Source organism: Urocampus carinirostris, chromosome 4 (assembly GCF_059441175.1).
Source record: "Urocampus carinirostris isolate Australia breed hairy pipefish chromosome 4, RoL_Ucar_1.0, whole genome shotgun sequence".
Taxonomy (NCBI): domain Eukaryota; kingdom Metazoa; phylum Chordata; class Actinopteri; order Syngnathiformes; family Syngnathidae; genus Urocampus; species Urocampus carinirostris.
In genome coordinates, this window is record NC_142352.1 from 30,909,321 (window position 1) to 30,928,684 (window position 19,364).

General features: G+C 42.1%; 1 protein-coding gene across 1 annotated transcript; it reads right to left on the bottom strand.

Annotated features, from left to right (window-relative positions):
• Positions 1-14,629: 14,629 nt before the first annotated feature.
• Positions 14,630-19,222, bottom strand: slc35c1 (solute carrier family 35 member C1). The gene is made up of 2 exons (XM_088334146.1): positions 18,655-19,222; positions 14,630-15,578 (listed from the first exon to the last, which is right to left on the bottom strand). Exons 1-2 carry the CDS (start codon positions 19,136-19,138, stop codon positions 15,001-15,003), a joined length of 1,062 nt encoding a protein of 353 aa, XP_088190272.1. The 5' UTR covers positions 19,139-19,222; the 3' UTR covers positions 14,630-15,000.
• Between the last annotated feature and the right edge of the window lie 142 nt (positions 19,223-19,364).

Genomic DNA, 19,364 nt, shown 5'->3' on the forward strand with positions numbered 1-19,364 from the left:
ATAATTTTGTCTGCATAGGTTACTAGTTCAGACAAAAGTTCAGCAAATTCGTCTAAGAAAGTTGTGTACGGCCCAGGTGCGCGATAGATAGTTATTACATAAATTGACAATAGAGAGGACCGCATCACAAGAGCCTCAAACGCCTTGTAATTATTAGAGGTACGAGGATTAAATTTGAGCGTTTTTTCAGAAATGAGCGCGACACCGCCACCCTTTTTCAACGTGCGTGCTATATGGCTACTCTCGTAATCTGGGGGAGAAGCATAATTTAGCGCTAAATACTCATCCGGGCGTAACCAGGTTTCACAAAGACCCATACAGTTAAGTTTATAATCACGAATAATGTTATCAACAAGTAAAGCTTTTGGAGCAAGCGATCTAATATTTAACAGACCAAATTTTAGCTTTGCTGAATCATTTGACCTAGCTGAGCTCTTTGTAGTCTTTGTCGAGATCTTCAAAAGATGCCGCGGTTGTTGCTTTTCGTGTGCGCTGAGTGTAAAGCTTCGGTTGTCCGGCGAGGAATGAATGGTGGAATTAGTTACATCCTCGCGTCCATCTTGCTGCTTAGACTTCGCACGCTTCACACATCTACCTGCACGGCAACCACGCTTCTGTTTTCTGTCCTTACGGCGCCGCTGTCGTCGTTTATTAGGATGAATAGCGGTCCACAAGGATGCCGGATCTCTTTGAAGTTCGCTCGGTATATCATAGGCGGTATAAAAAGTGCCCGAAAAGTCGAAATTTAGACGCCCACCCAACCGAATAAGTTCGTCCCTACTGTAAGTGTTTTTGGCCACACATGTGTCCAAAAGTGAAAGCAAAAAATACAAGAGAACGGCAATAAATAGAAGATTAGCTGGAGAGCAACTAGCCGCAAGCATGTGTAACAGAGTTGAAATTTGATTGTTTTGAATGTCTTTTTGAATTCTCACAAAATCTGTGTTTTTGTTGTATTACTGTTAATATTCCGGTACCTCATTCAGTTGTTAAGTCATGGGCGTCTGCGACTGTTCTTTTCGTTTGGCACTTTATGGGCTTCAGCGCTTGCCGTAGCTTAAATAAGTTTGTAAGCGTTGAAGGTAAGATGTGCCCAATATCAGTTGGATAAAAAAATGCATATTTTGCTAGACATTTGAGCTGCTTTCGAAATTATTTTTGTATATAAAGATATATAAGTTGTTCTAAATGATGTATATTAAAAAAACACTAAATAAGAGGTTAAGCAATACAGCTTGAAATGAAGATGCAACGTGTTTTGATGCAAACACGCCACGAGGTGCGGCCTGTTGAGTGATGACCCGTTCTTTTGTATCTTTAATATTTTAGATAATTGCAGTCGTGAACAGAAGCCCCATGACTTTTGTATTGTTTTGTTTATTGAATGCAGGTACGTGTGAAAGTTATGTTCATTGTTATTATCGAAGTTTCATTATTAATGTGCTCGCATGTTGTCTGCTTGCTGTAGCTAAAATAAGTTTGTAAGCGTTGAAGATAATTGCAGTCGTGAACAGAAGCCCCTGACTTTTGTATTGTTTTGTTTATTGAATGCAGGCAATAAACCCAGAGATTGTGAAACCTTGTGTCGTGCATCAAAGAGGGTCGCTACACTGGTGCCGTGACTACACAACCGGATCACTTTGATCAGCCTCTGAGCAGATCCCGGCGTTGCTGCATATTCTTCTTGTGTCCACTAGAGGGTACTGTTGCACTGCATTGGCGCGTTGATTTCGTCTTATGTATTTGTGCCACTGTGCATTTGCTATCAATACGTAAATTATTCGTTAATTTCTGTTTTTTATTTTTTTCCCGTTTTATTTTCTATTCTTTGTACTACTGAAAGTATAATGGCTGAAGGATATAGTAGTCAAAATGACGATTTTCAGGGCTTTTCTATTGGCAGGGGCAGGGGTGTCCATTTTAATGGTTTGAATGCAAACACACTTACTAGTGGGTATGGAAGTGAAGGTGTAGGTGGTCTCCAAGAACATGTTAGTGATGGGAGGGACAGGGGGCGTGGTATGAGCCCAAACTGGTCTCCAAGTGAACAGTTCTTGAGGGAGAGTGCACAGACTTCAACCCCAATGAGTGATAACATTGCCCTGCAACACCTGACTGACATGGTAGGCCGAATTGGAGAGCAGATAGGCAACTCAGTATTGGCTAGTCTGCTCTCTTCTGGTTTCATTGATCGCACACATGCACATGACACACCAATGACTGGCAAAGCAGCGACTGCTATGACTAAAGACGACCCCAGACCACATAACACAACGCAGGTAAACACTACACCGGTAATTGTCCATGTCAAGACTGAACGTGAAATTGTGACTTTCAGGGGAAATGGTTCTGACAAGTTTTCAATTCAAGAATGGATCACCATGACTAAAGCCCAGCTTCGGAAACAGTCTTATACAACAGCTGAAAAAGCAGATGAGATACTAAGCAGGCTTTTAGGGAGGGCAAGAGACGTTGTCAGAGTAGCTCTCAGGAGTGATGAGGCACTTGATGTGAGGCAAGACCCAGATATCATTTATGACATTCTAATATGATACTTTAGTCATTCCTCGTCAACTCTCCCGTTGCAAGATTTTTACACCACGCTACCCACGCCAAAGGAAAATCCAGTTGACTACTGGATCAGACTAAACAAAGCAGCAGACACCACTGATGAGGGTTTGCGTCGCTTGGGCAGAAAAATGGAAAACCTTGGTGGGGAAGTGGCACAAATGTTTGCAAAGTACTGTCCTGATCCACAGCTATCGAACATTTTCAGATGCAAGCCTGTTAATGAGTGGACCTCTAAGGACGTTCAACTCAGGATAGATGAGTATCAAAGGGAATCAGGGGCGTCAACTAGGTCTTGCAGTGTCCCTCCACTGAAGAATTACCCGACTGCAGTGCTTGACAGTGAATCTTCTTGTTGTTCCTACTCTGGCTCTATAGAGACGGGTCTCCAGTCCATTTGTCCCCACCATGTTAACCCCGATCCATATACAGATTTTTCGTGTGTTCGACAGCATGCCCAGCGCCCACAGCATGTCTCACCGCCTGTCCGTGTCCCACTACAGCATGTCCCACCACAGCATGTCCCACCACAGCATGTCCTACCACAGCATGTCCCACAGCCTGCTCAGAAAGATGACAGTGATGTCCTTGGCCGAATGATGAGCATGCTAGAGAGAGTTTTGTCTAGAGTGGAGCCACGCAATCCTGAGCGTATTCAGAGGCGCTTAAGTCCTTTCAACTCCCCTCCATGTAAGGTGTGTGGTGGCGCTGATCACTCCACTTTATATCATTGCAAATTGAATAATCTGTGTTTCAAGTGTCTAGCCCCTGGTCACTCTAAGCAGCATTGCCCCGACAAAGTTTCTCCCCAAATCAGTTCAGTTTCGGGAAACTAGCTGACCTGTATTCAGAGGGAGGCCGTACAGGTCAAAATGAGTTCTCCCACCCATTTGATCTCAATTTCAATTCAGTTTTTAATTCTGACACGTTCACACAATCTCAGTTGCCTAATATTGTTTATCAAAACACACATACTGTAGGGGGCAGCGATAGTTTGTTTTATGTACCAGTTAGAGTGGGGAGCAGTATGACTTTGGGGGGGATGTTGGATAGTGGCTCCATGGCCTGTACCGTGAGTGAGACTGCTCTGCGTAAGATGCTCTCTGTTGGAGCAGTACGTACAGAAGACGAATTTTCCACCAACGTGACACTCATTGGTGTTGGGGGTCGACGAGTGTGCCCAAAGTCAGCTTTCAACATCCATATGGACAGAGATGTGAGGATGCATGTTCGTCAATGTCAGCGTTGCATAGTCAGCAAAGTCACTGAGCCTGCAGGGAGGGCCCCTCTGGAAAGCATTGCCACTTCCCGCCCATTGCAACTTGTTTGTATTGATTTCTGGTCCGCTGAAGATTCACACAACAAATCTGTTGACGTATTAGTGATAACAGACCATTTCACCAGATTGGCACAAGCTTTTCCATGTAGAGACCAGTCAGCCAGGCAAGTAGCTAAAGTTCTATGGGAAAAGTATTTTTGTGTTTATGGCTTTCCGGAGAGGATCCACAGTGATCAAGGCCCAAGCTTTGAGAGCAATTTGGTTGCAGAACTTTTACAATTATCTGGGGTGCGTAAGTCACATACTACCCCGTACCATCCGATGGGAAATGGAAGTGTTGAGCGTTTTAATCGTACTTTGGGCAATATGATCAGAGCTCTGCCCCCTGAATCAAAGCAGGACTGGCCAAGACGTTTACAAACACTCACATTCATGTACAATTGCACTGCTCATGAAACTACTGGATATGCACCATTTTACTTGATGTTTGGGAGAGTTCCTCGCCTCCCAGTCGACACTCTGTTTGGGAACATTTTGTCTGACCCTGACATTACCACCTACGGCAGATATGTCGCAAAACTGTCTGAAGACCTGAGGGAGGCTATGTCAATTGCTCAGGAACATGCAAAAAAGGAACAGGGCAGACAGACTCGACTCTATAACAGGGCAGCAAAAGGGCCGTCAATTGGAGTTGGAGATAGAGTCCTTGTGGCGAACAAAAATGAGAGGGGCAAGCGAAAATTGGCTGATAGGTGGGAGTCTACCATCTACACTGTTATTGAGATGAACCCTCAAACACACACATTCAAAATTCAAGACACCATCACAGGGAATGAGAAGGTTGTTCACCGTAACCTGCTGATGTTGGTTAACTTTCTCCCAGTTCAAGACCAGCCCTCTCTCCAGTCTGATTTGTCTTTGTCCTCTGCACAATCATCTGCCTCTGTTTGTTCTTCAATGACCAGTCCCACTGTCTCCGAAGAATCTCACGCTCGAGTGCCTGCTCAGCTAAACCGGTCTGGATGTATGGCAGATGATGCGCAGAGTCTTGTAAGCATCTCAGGCCCTGACAACTACACAGATCTCACGCCTGCGTCTGGGGAGAGAACCAGAGAGTGGGTGCATGGGCTGAACTCTGAAAGTTCTGATCACTCTGGTCATTCCTTGACCACTCATACTCACGACACTGCTGTTAGGGATGACATTTCGACTCTTAGTGAGCATGATCATGTTCAATCTGTAGTGGCTGCTGTCTCTGGAGGTAACGTTAGCCACACTGATCAACCAGAGTCTGCACCACACCGCACTACACGCCTGGGTCGTGTTATACGACCAGTCAACAGGCTTCTTCACACTATGGCTAGACAAGATGTCACCAGACACCTACAGTGTAATGTTTAGACTATGCGTAACACAGTAGTTCGAGCTCTTGGGGCATGACATTTTTTCCCTTTAAAATTCTTCTGAAATAACTTGGTTTTGGAGATAATGTTTTGTGCTCATTTATGTCTTATATATGTCTTGGGTGAATGTGGAATGTGTAAGGCATTCTATAGCCGGTGGCTGGTTCAGAGAATTTTCTCTGTCCACTGCATCCTTAAAGGATACTTCTCAAGTCGGTCCTAATATGTGTGACCCAATGACTACTGTTATATATTGATTTTGATTTTATAACCAAGTGTCAGATTTTGTCCAGAATTCGGTGGGGGTGGGTGTAACAGAGTTGAAATTTGATTGTTTTGAATGTCTTTTTGAATTCTCACAAAATCTGTGTTTTTGTTGTATTACTGTTAATATTCCGGTACCTCATTCAGTTGTTAAGTCATGGGCGTCTGCGACTGTTCTTTTCGTTTGGCACTTTATGGGCTTCAGCGCTTGCCGTAGCTTAAATAAGTTTGTAAGCGTTGAAGGTAAGATGTGCCCAATATCAGTTGGATAAAAAAATGCATATTTTGCTAGACATTTGAGCTGCTTTCGAAATTATTTTTGTATATAAAGATATATAAGTTGTTCTAAATGATGTATATTAAAAAAACACTAAATAAGAGGTTAAGCAATACAGCTTGAAATGAAGATGCAACGTGTTTTGATGCAAACACGCCACGAGGTGCGGCCTGTTGAGTGATGACCCGTTCTTTTGTATCTTTAATATTTTAGATAATTGCAGTCGTGAACAGAAGCCCCATGACTTTTGTATTGTTTTGTTTATTGAATGCAGGTACGTGTGAAAGTTATGTTCATTGTTATTATCGAAGTTTCATTATTAATGTGCTCGCATGTTGTCTGCTTGCTGTAGCTAAAATAAGTTTGTAAGCGTTGAAGATAATTGCAGTCGTGAACAGAAGCCCCTGACTTTTGTATTGTTTTGTTTATTGAATGCAGGCAATAAACCCAGAGATTGTGAAACCTTGTGTCGTGCATCAAAGAGGGTCGCTACACATGCATCCATGCGCCGTCATGTTGTTGAGGTTAGAGTACCAGTGAATTTGAGACTCACCACCTTCCCATTGGAGTCAATCACTTTCGCAAGGGCGTCACCTTTTTGATCCTCGTTCCATCACCTTTTTGTTCTCCACGAGAACTTTGTCATTCCCTTTATGGCGCATTGGGTCTTTCTCAGTGTCAATAACAGCAGCATCAAGATTGTCACTTCTCTGCGTGTTGTTCTCCTTGTTGCGACAGTTTTTTGCTTCATGTCCCACTTTCTCTCAAATGAAACATTTTACTTTGATGTGCTGTCTTGGACCTAGGATTTAAAGGTCCTGCTGCTGGCAGCCATCACTTTGCCTGTGTCCGATTCTTCTCACTTTCACTCGCTATTTGCCCTAGTCACTCGGTTTTGCACGTTCACGTATAATGGGATGTGTCCCAATACTCTCAAGACCGAGGGGAAGTGCCCTCAACCCATGACATAACCACTTCAGATCGAGGGAGGTCGGTACCACACTTAGAGCGAAGTGACTACCCAGAAGGCTTTGCGAATTCTCAATATCAACAAACATGGCTGGAAAGGAACCTCACAAATGTAAGTAGTTTTCCACAACTACGCATGTATTTGAAACGAAATATATTGAGATATCTTAGTTAGACGTAAATGCAATAGAAAATTTTATTTTCACGTTAAAACATGAACATTGCAAAATTGCTACTTTAAACTGCACAAATTTACCGAGGGAGCCGCAAAGAACTCTTCACACTCCAAACCGTAGAGTTGGATAACTGCAGAAAATCACGGTTCAGCCTATCCCTGTTCTTATCTTAAACGAGTCTTGCTTTTACATCTGCATGGCCAGTCGCTAAAGCAGCATAGTCACAATAACGTTCTGGATATATGCGCTTGTTCACTGCACACAATTTCGGGTGCCGTGTTTTATTTATGTAACGGGTGTAATAATAACTTTTGTTTTATTGAAATTCCTGCTGAAATATGTGTACAGTTTTTGGTAAGTGTCCTGCAATGATGAGTCCAATAGTGCCACCTGCTGGTAGCCACGTTTTGGCTTCTGACATGTGACCGGGAGGCAGGGTTTGTTGGCAGTCTACAGAGAGAGCTGCCAACGGTAAGACACATCTTTTGGAGCTACCCCAAAAAAGTTAATTTTAAACATTATAACCACATCTGACAAATCTTGCACAGTAATGTGATTGATGTTGTCAAGCTGTTTGGATTTATTTTAAAATGTTAATTCCCCTTATAGAGATCAAAGAGATCAAAGCCAGCAGAGAAGCTAATGTTGTGACTCATTTCATCTGCAGGTAAATTGTATCTGTTTTTATATTTATTATTGTTCTTATTTCTATTTTCTCATATATATAAAAAGGATGATGTTGTTTAACATTCAGACTAAAGAAAAATATGTTGAATTAATTGTAAACTTTAAAAAAAACACTATATGATCTCTTGTTAAAATGGATGTAAAAATGTATTGTGATATTCTAAAATGTATTTTATGTAAATTTAAAAGTAAGCTCTTTGATATGCTTTGCAGAGTCTACAGAGCGAGCTGCCAACAAGATCAAAGAGATCAAAGCCAGCAGAGAAGCTAATGTGTGTGAACTGTGTGATTGATCGACAGAAAACAACAACAAAACACTCCGGGTTAAATAATAATTTACTTTCAGAAAAACAAACTCACATTGGTGCGAAATGCATCAGAGTAAATTAATGATGTCACAAAATGTTACAAAAAATATCGATATGTCCATAAAACTGTAAAACACAAACTGGAACTTCATTGAGTTCTTAATAAAATAAAATATTTTCCTTTTATAAAACAAAGGGAAACATTGCAGAGACGTCACTGTTCTGCCAATTAGTCCACGAGCTTCCCAAAAAGGTTTCTCAGTTTCGGACTCAGTTTCTTCTGTCCTTTTCTGCACTCTCGCATACTCCTCTTTCAAAAAGTCAGGAAGTGTATCATGCTTCCTTTTATTTCTGGGTGATACGGTGTTTGGTGCCAGAGTGAAAGATGCCGACAACGTGCCCGGTGGTCTGGTCGCTGTGATGGTGGCCAGCTCTTCCACGGGACGTTCTACATTGGCCTTTAGGTTGGGTGGAAAAAACAAGAATAATTACTTAATGCCAGTGTATTGTACAAAAACAACCGTGTATAGGGTGCTGTACATAAAGAAAACGCTACTGGTGGGTTCAGTTCCTGCTCATCTCAACTTACCTTTGTGTTCTGGATAATTATTTGATAGTGAATAGATACACAAAACTGACATGTTATTCTTATGGCTGTAAGAGCCTTCTATTGGCCAGCATCACATATGCTTTAGAAGTGTCTCCACATTTGGACAACATTTTGAGAAGGTAATTAGTTTATTTAATATGTGTTTACAGAGAAGGCAGTAGGGCAGCACTGCGGGGCAGTGGTTAGCGCTTGTGCGGCACAGTTCATGTCATGGGAACCTGTCGTGGGTTCAAATCCAGCTCCAGACTTTCTGTGCGGAGTTTGTATGTTCTCCCTGTGCTTGCGTGGGTTTCCTCCGGGCACTCCGGTTTCCTCCCACATTCCAAAAACATGCATTTCAGGTGAATTGGCCGGTCCAAAAATTGTCCCTAGGTGTGAATGAGCGAATGAGTTGTCTGTCCCTGTGTGCCCTGCGATTGGCTGGCAACCAGTTCAGGGTGTCCCCTGCCCACTGCCCGAAGATGGCTGGGATGGGCTCCAGCCCCCCCGCGACCCTAATGAGGATAAGCGGTACGGCTAATGAGATGACAACAGGCAGTGAACTATGTGATAGGTATTTGTTTCAATTTTGTTTTCACATGAAATTAGGAGACATTACTCATGATGCATGAAGAAAACTAATGCATTCTGATCTCACATGAAAGAATCATATTATAAATAAAACACGACACCCGAAATTGTGTGCAGTAAACAAGCGCATATATCCAGAACGTTATTGTGACTATGCCGCTTTAGCGACTGGCCATGCAGATGTAAAAGCACGACTCGTTTAAGATAAAAACAGGGATAGGCTGAACCGTGATTTTCTGCAGTTATCCAACTGCGGTTTGGAGTGTGAGTTTTTTGCGGCTCCCTCGGTAGATTTGTGCACTGTATAAAGTAGCGATTTTGCAATGTTCAGGCTTTAACGCGGAAATACAATTTTATATTGCATTTACATCTAACTATAAGATATCTAAATATATTTCGTTAGAAATACGCGCGTAGTTGTGGAAAACTACTTACATTTGTGTGGTTCCTTTCCAGCCATGTTTGTTGATATTGAGAATTTGCAGTCTTCTGGGTAGTCACTTCGCTCCAAGTGAGGTACCGACCTCCCTCGATCGAAAGTGGTTATGTCATGGGTTGAGGGCACTTCTCCCTCGGTCTTGAGAGTATTGGGACACATCTTATTTTCACGTGAACGCGCAAAACCGAGTGACTAGGGCAAATAGCGAGTGAAAGTGCGAAGAATGGCCTAATCTCTAGTAGAGCGTATGTGGGATGTTATAAAGATTCTGCGAAAAAACAATATTTATGCGGGTGTCCAAAGTAATTCCACTATATAATTGTTTACACTAAAACATGTAATAATACAATACTCCGCCTTACTTTCAAAGAGGAAATTAGGGGAAATATGTATACAGTTTATTATCACAGATGTGTTTTACAGTAGAATATTTTACTTTGCAAATTGCAACTTGAAACATAACATGGACATGATCACAAAAAGACATTTTGATGCTTATGGTCAAAGTTCTATGAAAAATACAATAACTGTAATTAAAAAATAATAAGCATGTTTATCAAACACATTTGAACCTTCTAGCGGCGACATACATGTTTCTGGTTTACTCGTTCATTGCAAAAATATTAAAAATGGAGAAATCAATCAGTACCTTCACATGACCCATTCCCCAACTTCAGTGTTTTTACAGTGCCTCGAAAAAGTATCAACTCCAAGAACATTTTGGCAAATTGACACATTTCAGGCAAGCTTATCAACAACTGAAGAAAATATATTGAGGTACCATTACACGTGAAATACAATTGTGATTATTTGAACATTTTCTGTTATATTTACAACATATAGTGCCTCACCCCTATTCTCGTAGCTTAGCCAACTGTCTCCAAAACTTACACAATTACTTCTGAATGATCCAATGTCCACCTCGATGACCAACAATGACAGAGTGCACCTTTGTGTCATTCAGTCTCAGTTTAATTCTGGAGAACGCACGGGTCAAGGTCACTCAAACAAGGTTGCAGAAAACTTGAACGAAAATGGCGCACTACTAAGCTGGAGGTCTTCCGACGGGCCTGGTGTGACAGCTTGCTGAAATATAAAGTAGCTCTTGCCTCAGCTAAAGCATCGTTTTTCTCCAAGATTATTGTTAAACATAAGAATAATCCGAAATTCTTGTTTGACACAGACAACAACTTAACCCAAATAGTTCTACTTATTCTGCTAACGACATTATGGATTTTTTTAAATAAAAAGATTCAACTAATCAGGAATGAAATTTTAAAAGAACGCTCTGTAACCTCCTCCTATCTCAAAGATGTGGAGGTGTTAGGTAAGGACCGTGTCAGCGGTTATTCAGAAACATTATCCAGTTTCAATGATTTGTCCCTTGATAGTCTAACACAGATGGTCAGTAGGGCCAAACAAACTACTTGCCTGCTTGATCCGTTTCCAGCTTCACTAGTGAAGGATCTGTTTGGGATCTTTGGACCATCAGTTTTAAATATTATCAATATATCGCTATCCTCGGGTATTGTTCCTGTAGCCTTCAAGTCTGCCGTCATTAAACTCACGGTCAAGCGACCTAACCTTGACACAGAAAGCCTAGGTAATTATAGGCCAGTGTCAAACCTGCCATTTTTTTGCAAAATTACTTGAAAAGGTCATTGCACAGCAGCTAAATGACTTCATGTCAGAAAATAACCTCTTTGAAACTGTCCAGTCAGCATTTAGGGCAAATCACTCTACTGAGACAGCCCTGGCTAAAGTCACCAATGATCTCCTTTGAGCAATAGATTCCGGTGCCTCATCAATGTTACTGCTGCTGGATCTCAGTGCTGCTTTTGATACTGTCGACCACAACATATTACTGGTTCGTCTGGAATGCATTGGTATCTCAGGAACTGTACTCTCGTGGTTTAGGTCCTACCTGTCAGACAGGATGAAATGTGTTAACTATGGCAATCTGATCTCTAAACAATCTAATGTCCCCTGTGGTGTTCCACAAGGCTCTGTACTTTGCCCCCTTCTTTTTAGTATTTGTATGATCCCGCTTGGTGACATTATCCGCAAGTATAATATTAGTTTCCATTGCTATGCAGATGACACTCAACTGTATGTGGCACTGGAGACAACTGGACATTCAAGTTGTAGAAATCTGGAGGCTTGCCTTACTGAGATTCAAAGACGGATGTCACTTAATTTTTATGCCTTAACCCAGAAAAAACTGAAATGTTGATTATTGGTCCAGCTCACTATCGTGAGTTGTTTTCAAACACTACCCTGAACCTAGACAAATGTAATATCACCCAAAGTGACTTGGTCAAAAACCTAGGTGTTATATTTGATCCTAATCTGTCGTTTCAGTCACACGTGAAAAATATTACTAGAATAGCTTTCTACCACCTCCGTAATATTGTGAAGATTTGTTCGATGCTGTCCCAATCAGATGCAGAGGTTTTAATTCATGCGTTTATTACTTCTCGGCTTGATTACTGTAATGTATTGCTTTCTGGTCTCCCGATGTCTAGCATTAAAAGTTTGCAGCTGGTTCAGAATGCGGCAGCTAGACTTTTGACTAAGACCAAAAAGTTTGAGCATATTACTCCTGTATTGGCTAACTTGCACTGGCTCCCAGTCCACTTAAGATGTGACTTTAAGGTTTTCTTATTAACATATAAATGTTTGCATGGACTTGCACCCTCTTATCTCTCCGATTTGATTTCCCCCTATGTTCATGCACGGAGTCTGCGCTCGGAAAATGCCGGTCTACTTGTGACTCCGAGAGCCAAGAAGTCTGCAAGCTTGAGAGCGTTCTCAATCCGGGTCCCGGTGTTATGGAATGCCCTGCCTCCGGAGATCTGCAACCTCAATTGAAGTTTTTAAATCGAGGCTTAAGACACATTTCTATTCCAAAGCTTATGATTGATGCCGACCTCATATTCTGTATTGTCCTGTCTTTTTCCGACTGCCTGCCTGGTGGTGATACGAAGGAGGACGATTTGGAGATGAGTTAGCGGACCAGCATTTGACCTGAAGCATGTAAACGCCTGCATGGACCAGCTGGCAAAGATGGGAAACTGTGTCGTGGCCGTCATAGACTTTCTGGACTAGTTTACAGGCTGTGGGCGTCGCTGCTGTCATGCACTTTCCGGACAAATTTTCAACACGTTACCTAGTGTTTACTATGCTTGTGTATAGTAATGCCAATTGTGATTCACCCTGGTCATCCTGGAAGGGGGATTACCACTTGTGAGGTCCTTTCTCAAGGTTTCTCTTTTTCCTCACGCTGAGGTTTTGAGTTGTTCCTTGCATGTTGGTTTAAGATCAGGTAATTGTAATCCTGTGCAGTCCTTTGAGACATTTTTGTGATTGAGGGCTATATAAATAAATGTGACTTGACTTGACTATTGGATTCCCCAGGACGTGGCACGGCAGCACAGTGGTTAGCTCTACCGTGGCAAAGTTCTGAGGTCATGGGATCAAATCCAGCTACCAGCCTTCCTGTGCAGACTTTGCATGTTCTTCCTGTGCTTGCATGGGTTTCCTTTGGGCACTACGGTTTCCTCTCACCAAAAAACACGTGAAACATGGTGCTCTGGTCAGATGAAACCAAAATGGAACTTTTGGGGATAACGGAAAGTGTTATGCTTGGCGTAAGAGTAACACCCACGATAACACCATCCCCACTGTCAAACATGGTGGTGGCAGCATCATGCTCTGGGGTTGATTTTCTTCATCGAGGACTGGGAAGATGGGTAGAGTGGCTGGGAAGATGGTTAGAGCAAAGTACGGAGTGATTTTGGCAGATTCAGTTGGACTCTGCATGAGACGTGAGAATTGGGCCCAGGTTCCCATTCCAACAAGACAACAACCCTAAACATAAATCAAAATCTACAATGCAATGGTTTAAAATTAACAATGTAAAAGTGGGAGAGTTGCCAAGCCAAAGTCCAGCCATCAATCCTATAGAGCAGGGGTGTCACTCATTTTAACTCGGGGGCCACACGATAGAACAAACATTCTGTCAGGGGCCGAACTAGTAGATTAAAGAGAAAGAAAAAGAGATAAAGAAATAAGAGAAAAAGGGAGGGAAAAGGATAGAGGGCGGGACAAAGAAAGAAAAAGAGAGAGAGGGAGAGAGCGTGAGAAACAAAATAGATAAAAAGTCATGAGAGGGGGGAAAAGAAAGGGAGAGGAAGAAAGAAATCCAAAGAGAAATAGAAAGACAGAAGGAGAGAAAAGAGAAAAGAAAGCACAAGGGGTATGAAGAGAGAAAGAGAAAAGAGAGAAAAGAGAGAAAAGGAAAAAAGGAAGTTAGAGCAAAAGAGGTTAAAAGATACACAGAGAGAAAGAGACAAAGAGCGACAAAGGAAGAGAAAAAGAGAGACACGGAGATTGAAAGAGACAGAGTTGGAAAAAAGGGGTGGAGAAAAAAGAGAGAGAGAGAGAGAGAAATAAATACAAGTCGAGTGTCAACAAAGGAACAAAGGAAGAGAAAAAGAGACACAGAGAGTGAAAGAGACAGTGGCAGAGTGGGAGAAAACAGAGAGACAGAGAGACAGAGACAGAGAAACAGAGAGAGAGAGAGAGAGAAATAAATACAAGTCCAGTGTCTTTGTGAGAGCCACCAGGCTTTGGCAACATCAAGTTGACATATTTCAACCTGCAGCTTGTTTTTCTCTTGCACTTCTCTGAGTGTTGTCTCGCGGGCCAGATTCAATCCCTTACGGGCCTGATGTGGCCCGCGGGCCGCCTGTTTGACACCTGTGGTATAGAGCATATGTGGAAAGGGCTGAAAAATAGTATGGAGAAAAAGTTCACCGTCAAACCTTAAGGAACTTGTTCTATTTTGTAAAGAAGAATTGGCAAATATTTCCGTTTTAATATGTGCAAAACCTTTAGAGACATCCCCAAAAAGACTTGGGGCTGTGATAGCAGTAAAGGGAGGTTGTACAAAGGATTAATTTAAAGGTGGGCAATATCTTTTGAATGCCTACTGTTCAGTTCTTTGTCAGTGCGATACAAAAAGTTGGGGTAGATAATGGTCTCTTTTCACAATTATTTCTGACATTGATTCTTAGAAACTATTTTGAGTTTTTTATTGATAGGTTTGAAGCTTGAAATATGGCAAATATGTCAAAACGTTTTTGAGGGAGGCCAATACTTTTGGAAGGCACTGTATTTGTTTCGTACGTAAAAAAGGAAGTATTAGTACAAAAATATATGACTTCACATCGTTACACCAAATTATTCATTTGGGTTGAACCCTAACCCACTAAAAAGTGCATAATGTCCGTAGGTATGGATGAGTGTGTGGTTGTAAGTCTATGTGTCCCCTGTGATTGGCTGGCAATAAATCCAGCATGTCCAATGCCCAATCCCTGATGTCCCCTAGGCTGGGTAAGAAATTCAGAACATTTGAAGCATTTGCAATTTGCTTTCAAAGGGAAATACTATACCCCTGTGTTTCCTTTCTCCCTGTATTTCAAATTTTCTTTTGTGAATTCCTGAACCTTGGAAGGAGTCCTTTTCATTTCTTGACTCTTGACCCACGTGTAAGCTGAAGAACCGCCCAGAACCAACATGTTACTGGTCCACCATAGAAGGCTATTACTGCTGGAGTTGTACACGACTGCAATAACAGTCTGGGCGCAGGCTTTGGCGGTCCCGGACACATTATGCGTCAGCGGGCTCGTAAATTTGATTTGCAAACCCGTGACGTAGCCGATAGCGAACCCAAACACGCCCCCGAGTGTCATCATGCCCCAAAACCTCAGATCAGTGAGACGGCTGAAGCTGGCGAGGGCGCCCATCTCCCCAAAGAGCAGAATGAGCGGGAGGAAGAGGATGCAGGCATTGATATTGTTATAGTAAGACAGTTTCCAAATATTTCCATCAACTGCCGGCATGACTTTCTTGGTAAAGATTGCGTTGAGAGACACGAAAGCACTGGCGGCAACACCAAAAAAGACCCCAGTCCAGGAAAGGGACCCTGCCATGGATTCCTGATCCACACCAAGCCAGAATCCACCTGAAATAGAAAAAAAAAGTAGGGACATTTTTAAGGCCCCAGTTTGAAACGGTAGACATTCATCCGTCCATCCATCCATCCATTATCCGCACCGACTATTTTCAGCAGGGTCGCGGGGGTGCTGGAGCCAATCCCAGCAGTCTTCGGGCAGCAGGCAGGGGACACCCTGAAAGGGTTGTCAGCCAGTCATATGGCACAGAGACATACAAGCATTCACTCGCTTACACACACCTTGGGACAATTTGGAACGGCCAATTAACCTGACATGCATGTTTTTGGAATGCTGGAGGAAACTGGAGTGCCCGGTGGAAACCCATGCAAGCACGGGGAGAACATGCAAACTCCACACAGGAAGGTTCAATCTCATGACCTCGGAAAATTGCCGCACACGTGCTAACCACTGCGCCGTCGTACTGCCCAAAAAAGCTAGACATTGTGTAATTATTATTTTCTAAAAAAGGTACAATTAACAGAACCTAAACGTTTTCCTTTATTAAATCATAATTTGTTGATTCTGGACAGAGCTGCATTCATCACTACTAGAATAATAGATTGTCAAATTTATCTGAAGATACAAGTTAAAATTTATCAGGGTTCGTACACATTTTTCACGGACAAATTTAAGCACTTTCAAAATGACTTTCAAAGCCAAATTTTTCAATTTCTCTAGTAACAGGAGTGTCAAATGATCCGGCCCATGGGATCAGGCCGGCTAAGGGGTTGAATCCGGCCCGCGAGACAACGCTGAGGGAAGCGCAAGGGAAATAGAGCAGCAGGTTGAAATATGTCCACTTAATGTTGCCAAAGCCAGGTGCCTCTCACGAACGCTGTACTTGAATTTCTCTTTTTTTTCTCTCTCTTTCACTCTCTGTCTCTTTTTTCTCTTTCCATGTTCCTCTTAGTCTGCTCTGTGCCTTTTAACCTTCTTTTTCTCTTTCTTCCTTTCCTCCATTTTGCTCTCTTGCTTTCTGGCCTACTCCCTTTCCATTTCTCTTTGTATTTCTTTCTTCATCTTTCTTTCACCCTCTCTCACCATTTCTCTTTTTATCTCTTGTTTCTCACACTCTCTTTTTTCTGTCTCTCTTTCTTTGTTCCACCCGCTCTCTTTCTCTCTAATCTACTAGTTCGGCCACCGAGAGAATGTTTGTTTTATCATGTGGCCCCCAGAGTTAAAATGAGTTTGACATCCCTTCTCTAGTACCATTAAAATAAAAAGTCCAGTGTTAATGTTTTTTTTTTTTTTGCAGATCCACAAATATATCTGCGATTCTTAATCTTGCGTGTGCATTTATCAAGACGTGATTTTTAGATCTGGAGTTAATCACCAATATATTTGTTTATCTCCCCATATCTGTGTTGGGTAAATATGACAATGACATGACGGTTACATTTTCAGTTGTAGGAAGTTCTTCCCATTACAATTTACCACTGATAACGCCACCCTAATTTTTTTCATGGCCAAGAATTAATGTCTATACATTTTGTGGTGCGGTTTACGTGGGCGTAAACTGTAGAGAGCGATGACGCTTCATAGGCCAATGCCATACAAACAAATAACAGCCACCGTTAATCACGAGGAAAGACGACATGTAATGGCAAAGTGAGCCCGCCGGAGAGCTGTGGCGGCATCATAGACTTGTAAATGCTTGGCAATAATTTCCAGCACTTACAAGCACTTTTCAAACTTTGAAAACGCAACATTAAAAATTCAAGCATTTTCAGGGATTTCAAGTACCCGTATGAACTCTGGATTAAACAGAGATCCCTCAGATAATGGGGACCAGAACCACCCGAGAAAAATGAAAATCTGTGAAGTAGCGTTTCCCCTTCAAAAAAATATATATATAACGTGCATTTAAGTCATATTAAAGTACAGTGTTTGTACACCTTTTCATGGCCAAATTCAAGCACTTTTTAAGGACTTTCACGGGCAATTTTCCATTTACTCCAGTAACATTAAATGAAGAAATCCAGTGTAAATCATGGATTTCAAAGTGCTGGCTTTTGAGTGAAGGGCTTATAAATGCTTGAAATTTTGCTTTGTTTCCAAACAAGCTAACTAAAATGCACTGATAAACTGGACGACAGCAATCAATATCTTCTCAAGGAAAGAAAGGATGGATTTTGTACACAAATAAAATATTTTTGGTGGGTAAAATGTGGCTGTATTCCTAAATAATATTATCAAGTCAAGTCATGTTTATTTGTATAGCCCTTAATTCGAAAGAGTCTCAAAGGGATGTACAGACCACAGATAATTGCAAACCACAGACTATTATTACACCATCCTCTGACCTAAAACCGTTTTGTTTTTTTGTAGGCGCCAAAAAAAGTCACAGACTGGTCTCGTACTTATAATAAAGTACATCAAGAAAAATGCATTTGCATGATTGTAATGTACGTGTGACTGATCTTTTTTCTTCCAATTTGTAGGGTATGTTATAAAGCAGGCTGAATGATCAAGCATAGTACTGAAAAACAAAGCTACACATTAGGTGTTGACATTCTGTGGTCTGTGAAGCCCTTTGAGACTGATGAAGGGCATGACTTGACTATATACACAAGGTACATTCCCTGTATCCTCAAATAATTACAATCAAAGAGAAACTGCTGCCGTCACTAACAAACACAGGTATCTAACAAGATTCACGCGTACAACTGAAATCAACTAACTGCCTGTTGCTGTCGCAAGGGGACCCCGCTGAAATTGCCACTTCAATCACCTGCAAGTGCTGCTGCACATTGATCAACAGTGGAACAGCACAGCGCTCGATCGGAACAACAAGGAATGATATGCAGTCCAGACATACGAAATAAATAGGACAGCAAAGACAATACAGATTTATGTAGGTGTATTGCAATTCTATGAGGTTCTTATCGAAGACTTTTAAACGTGTCGCAGCTGTAGATACAGTAAAGTTTTATAGCCATAAAAGTTTTATATTGATTTAGATGTAGCACTACTGAAGACCTAGGTGTGAAATTTAAGGCCTGCCACCGAATTATGGTATTTATTCATAGATTATACATTGCAAGATCTGTCTTCCGTAGAAGTGAACGATGAGCGTGTACGTACCCAAAATGATCCCACAGCACAATACGGCTTTAAAGGAAGTGCTCTGTTTCAGGACAACATAAGAAAGCAGCACATTAAATACAGTGCTGAGGGAACGTCCCACTGTGTAGAAGGCCACTCCGACGTGTTTGAGGCACAAGTTGTTGAAGGTTATCATGCCGATGAAGACAACCGACAGGGGCAAAACTTCTCGGGACGTCTTCACGTCGAATCTGACCGACGGAAAGTCGATCAAGTGCGGACACGCGGCGGATAAAAAGTGCATGAGCCAACACAGTGCTACCGTCACCACACATTGAAAGAATGTCACGAAAAGCGGCGCGTCAAGTTGACGACTGTCCAGAAGATGGTTGTTGAGGAACACCATCGTTATGGAAACGAACCAGTACAACGCTACCACGGCTGCTATCCTCGCAGCCCGGAGGACGAAAGTCTCCCCAAGTCCGTCTCGCACCGCCATTGATTCCTTTTTCTTATTCATCATCAACTCTTAAGTTTACCGGTGGTTGGCACCATTATTTTGGTGCCACCATTTTCTCCAGCTTCTTCCTCTTCAAGTATAACGGGGGTTGGCACATTCATGTCGGTGCATTACCGCCCCCTATCATCACTGATCCTCTTCACCGTTCCGCTTCTTAAAACCAAATACCAAGTCTCGTACTCCTCAAAAAGTGCAAAATAATCAATCGTTGAGGCCTATTATCTGGGTC

Excerpts from the sequence above, each read along its gene's own strand:
- slc35c1 (XM_088334146.1), bottom strand. The coding sequence starts at position 19,138 with ATGATGAATAAGAAAAAGGAATCAATGGCGGTGCGAGACGGACTTGGG. Across the intron at positions 15,579-18,654 it reads GTGCTGTGGGATCATTTTGG|GTGGATTCTGGCTTGGTGTG; the intron begins GTACGTACACGC and ends TTTCTATTTCAG.